This window comes from Echinococcus granulosus, assembly GCF_000524195.1.
Source record: "Echinococcus granulosus chromosome Unknown EG_S00066, whole genome shotgun sequence".
In the NCBI taxonomy this organism is placed as follows: domain Eukaryota; kingdom Metazoa; phylum Platyhelminthes; class Cestoda; order Cyclophyllidea; family Taeniidae; genus Echinococcus; species Echinococcus granulosus.
Window position 1 is genome coordinate 380,639 of NW_020170446.1, and position 4,165 is coordinate 384,803.

At 39.9% G+C, this 4,165-nt stretch overlaps 1 protein-coding gene across 1 annotated transcript; it reads left to right on the top strand. All coding sequences in view use genetic code 11, as the record gives it.

Moving 5' to 3' along the window:
• Positions 1-2,588: 2,588 nt before the first annotated feature.
• Positions 2,589-3,838, top strand: EGR_06962 (hypothetical protein; the record flags this gene model as incomplete). Its single annotated transcript, XM_024496211.1, has 3 exons — positions 2,589-2,893; positions 3,163-3,346; positions 3,707-3,838. 3 exons carry the CDS (start codon positions 2,589-2,591, stop codon positions 3,836-3,838), a joined length of 621 nt encoding a protein of 206 aa, XP_024349414.1.
• Between the last annotated feature and the right edge of the window lie 327 nt (positions 3,839-4,165).

The following is a 4,165-nucleotide window of genomic DNA, read 5'->3' on the forward strand; positions in this document are numbered from 1 at the left end:
TACACCGGTGGCTGGTGCCTTGTGTTCAAATTCATCAAAAATTCAGCAAAACTGAATACCAAAGCAGGAAACTCTTTGAGAAATCGCATTCTGGGACTAGATTCTGCATCCCCAATGTAAACTTTGCTTCTTCTGTTGTTAATATCGAGGTGTGAGTGCCATTTCCATGGCTTGTAACGCACAGCGCCACTTGATGCATTTCTCCACTGTCCCATTTTTAACATTAATTGAACCTCATAAAATACTTTTTTTCATTTAGTAGCTGCATTTCTTACAAAAACTAATTATCATTCAGTAATTTAATGCTTATTTAATGTGAAAATGAGTTGTACCTTTACAAATTACATCGCAGTATCTTTATTGGTTTGCATCTATCTCGACACCCTAAACAGTTGGCAGTTGGAGAGAAAAGTGATTTAGAAAACTCCGACTGTGCCAATGACTTCATTATGAAAGAAAAATTTGAATATTCTTTCTGCGGAATATTAAATGATATCCTCATGATGGTGTAGCCAAACACATTTAGCATAACGAAATGGGAAGTGGTGTTAAAACAGTTTAAAGATTTATAAAAGCATTTTTTGCGGAATTTTATCCTTCCAAATGCTCGCCACTTAATGCCGACTAAGATGAAACTCGCATCTGTTGATGGCCTGATTGCGTACCGAATTCTTCGCAGTCGATTTGTTTGGGCCATTTTATCTTGAAAACGACTGTCTCATCTGTATATCTAAAATTTTGCTTTGTTTCAAGAACTTGATTTGCGTGAAATTGACAGACGTGTGATGTGATATTCCATACTCACACATAGCGCGTGCAGTTGGCTAAATTTTCGACTTCAGGGAATATAACGACTAGGACGAGAGTGGGTGGGTATTGCACCCAGACACGCGGGACGTCGTGGCGTGAGACCACTTCCACTGTGTGCAGTCTCGAAATCCACTTCTAGCCACCACAAATCTAATTAAGTAGGAAGTTTTGCCTAGCTCCCTTTTTCTAGTCTGGATTAGCACAAGATCCTCTCATCTAAACATTTCTTCAAGTAGCAATTGTGTGATAGGTGCATTTAAGCTTAATTTTAAGCAATTCACAATTCTCCTTGGGTAGATAAGTGTGGACTGTCACAAATAGACGAGCAGTTTGGATATATGCCCGGCAAATGCTGATGTCAGTAATTGGAAGCAACAAGCCAGCTGCCTTGAAGAGTCAGTGACCATTTGCCTGTCTGAATCATGTCAAACGGTCATAAAAAACCTTCGAATCTTTAATATTTTGTCATATTTCTAATGCGTATGCACACAATCATTCGTGGGTTTTTAATACAAATATGTACTAAGAGGAGGTAAGAGAGACGGTGAAACATAAATGTTGACTGAACATCACAATAGGAGACGAATTATGCCTAAGAAAATCATGTTTCAGTATGAGTTGATAATCCATGTGGACCTACCTGGACACTTCAAACAACTGGTAATCAGAGAGGGACAGTACCAAAAGAAACCCATGTAACAAAAGCATGTAACAAGTAAAGTCGTAGCGGCCGTTGTTGGAATCTCTCCAGTAGTTCGAGACATAGGTGGATTTTTCGGTGTTAATTAGAATGCAACAAATCAAACATCAAGGTTAATAGCGATACGTCTAAATGCAGATAAAATTTTAGTGGAATTGTAATAACAAACATATTCTCTTATGTATTCTTTCCTCTTCTCCAAATTACCTCCTTTTCTCAAATACTACCCCCTCCATTATCGCAAGTACTTTTTGTTTGATAGGACCCCTGTTCCACTTTTCTCCATCCTAGCCTCCAAAAGAATGCTGTATAATCTCGCGCCAACAATGTCTTTGGACGAATAAACGTGATTTTTGACACCCTAGTTTCTGTAATTCTTGCACAGTTCCTTTAACACACTTTAACGTTTGTAAAACGGCGGTAGTAAGTCGGCGCTACTACAAATCTAAGGTGAGTTCCCTTGACATATGTCACCACACCTCTATCACATGTCAGGCACTAGTTTGAATCTTTGAGAATCCAGAAGGCCTCGTCTAGGAAGGGGAAGCACCAGAAGGTATAAAATAATGGCTTAGTGGTTTTGAGCCCGTGTAAAGCTGTACGAAACGGTTTTAAAATGCAACCTCATTTTTATCCCCTTGTTTTTACTAATAGGTATGGCTAATTTCAAAAAATGTGGGGAGGGGATAAAGAGGGGATAAGACGGGTTGATTTGCATCGCAGCTCATTATTCTCTTACGTAGCATTTGATACACTAAACTGTAATGAAGCCCAGTTTAGGTTACCGTATAAAAGATTCAAATATAAATTTCTTGACACGTTGGCGTTTCACACTTAGGAGGTGAACGGAAAGATAGTTGATTATACCTGTTATTTTGCATGCTGTAGAAGGGTAAAATAGGAGCTGCTTATGGAGTTGGCGGTTAATCACCTTTTTCATATTGCAGAATGGAGTGAAGGTGCTGCTCGTAAAATTTGTGGTTGGTCAGACTGAATGCTCACGTATTGACTCCCACGCATGTAAATATAATAAATAGGAGGAGAAGTCAACGGTGGATGTACAAGTGTACTACACGAGATGAAGAACGCCAGTGTGTTCCTTCTATTTGTTATAGGAAGTGCTGTGTCTGCAGTTGCACAGGTACAGGACAGTACCCCTGATTCCACAACAGTAGCAGGAACCTCAACCGTAGCTGAAACCTCAACCGTTGAGGTTACTTCAATGAATCCAACGACAACGAGTGCAGAGCAGGGCCGAAGTGATGATAGCACTACTGTCGAAGTCAGTGTATCGCCTCCCAGTGATCCAACCACCACTGCCAGGATGTCCACTATTGCACCTGCTTTTGTGATCCCTATCCTTGGCGCCCTTCTTCTTCTCACGTAACAGCTAATTTGCCTTTTGTCTATGTCAAACGTTTTTATCCCATGCTATTGCAAACAGCTATCACTTTCATATCAAATTTCCTTTATTCTCCTTGTACCTCGCCAATGACATTAAATAAATGGGCATTCTCCACTTTTCGTCTTACAATTTACCAATTTGCATTTGAGTAAAAGAGGAGGTAAGTGACCTATGCAATCCACTGCTGGCTGTCTCGTCTGCTTTATTCCATCCTCTTAAACCATAATTTAAAGAAAATTTTCTCTAGATATTTCATTGACACGCCTTCCATCAGAGGGTCAAATTTGAGTTGTGAGTCAATTATCACACTTGCGATGGGCTCGAGCGTATGTAAGGGAGTGCATAGCGAAGTAATTCGCCAAGAATGGGGAACCGATTCCTTCAAGATGATGAGCAGGAAATCACCGCCAGATGGCGGCGTGATTAACATGGTTGGTGAAAAGCAAAGATCAAAATTTAATCGACCTAAGTGACAAATAATTCTTTAACTCCACGTCATAATTAAGGATGCACCTCTCTACATATTATAAAATATTCCTTTTTGTAATAATAAACTCTACCGCTCAAAATGAGATTCGCATCTCACCACTGTAATTACGTTATGTATCAGATAAGTAGGGTTAATTTATGGTAGATTTAGAGGCGAAATCAGGTCAATTTTTAGAGATATAGGATTTAAAGATGTTTATTTACCGATTAAAATTGCATAATTAAAGGCAAACAGAAGAGTTTCTGTCCGCTACAACCCACACCAATGACATACAAAGTGATGTTGACAAGAGAATATGCAGGAATACAAAGTAGAAGATGCAGAGGTTAGTGTTGTTATGAGGTTCTCTAGAGTGTTTCTTGCGGTAATATTCACCATTGCCGGCATTCCGCAGGAAGATGCTCTTAAATCATCAACCACTGCTAGACAATGAATCACACATCATCTTAGATCCCACCACTCCATCAACATGATCTCAAGCCCAAAGGAACTGTAGCAAGGACTGATGTAAGAGAAGAGACATCATAACCACAACGCCCAGTTTGTTGTGAATTAAAGTGCTCCAAAAGCAGTTGGCTTTCGTTGCGATGCCATCGCATGCACTCTATGGAAGAGAACAATCTTGAAACACTCACTTCATAGTCTGATAACCGGGCGAACATAACCACGAATTTGGCATTTAACTCACCACAACACCATCTCCATACGATTACAGATAGGACAAGTGAACTTGCAACCACGTCCTCAAGTAGGCGACAGG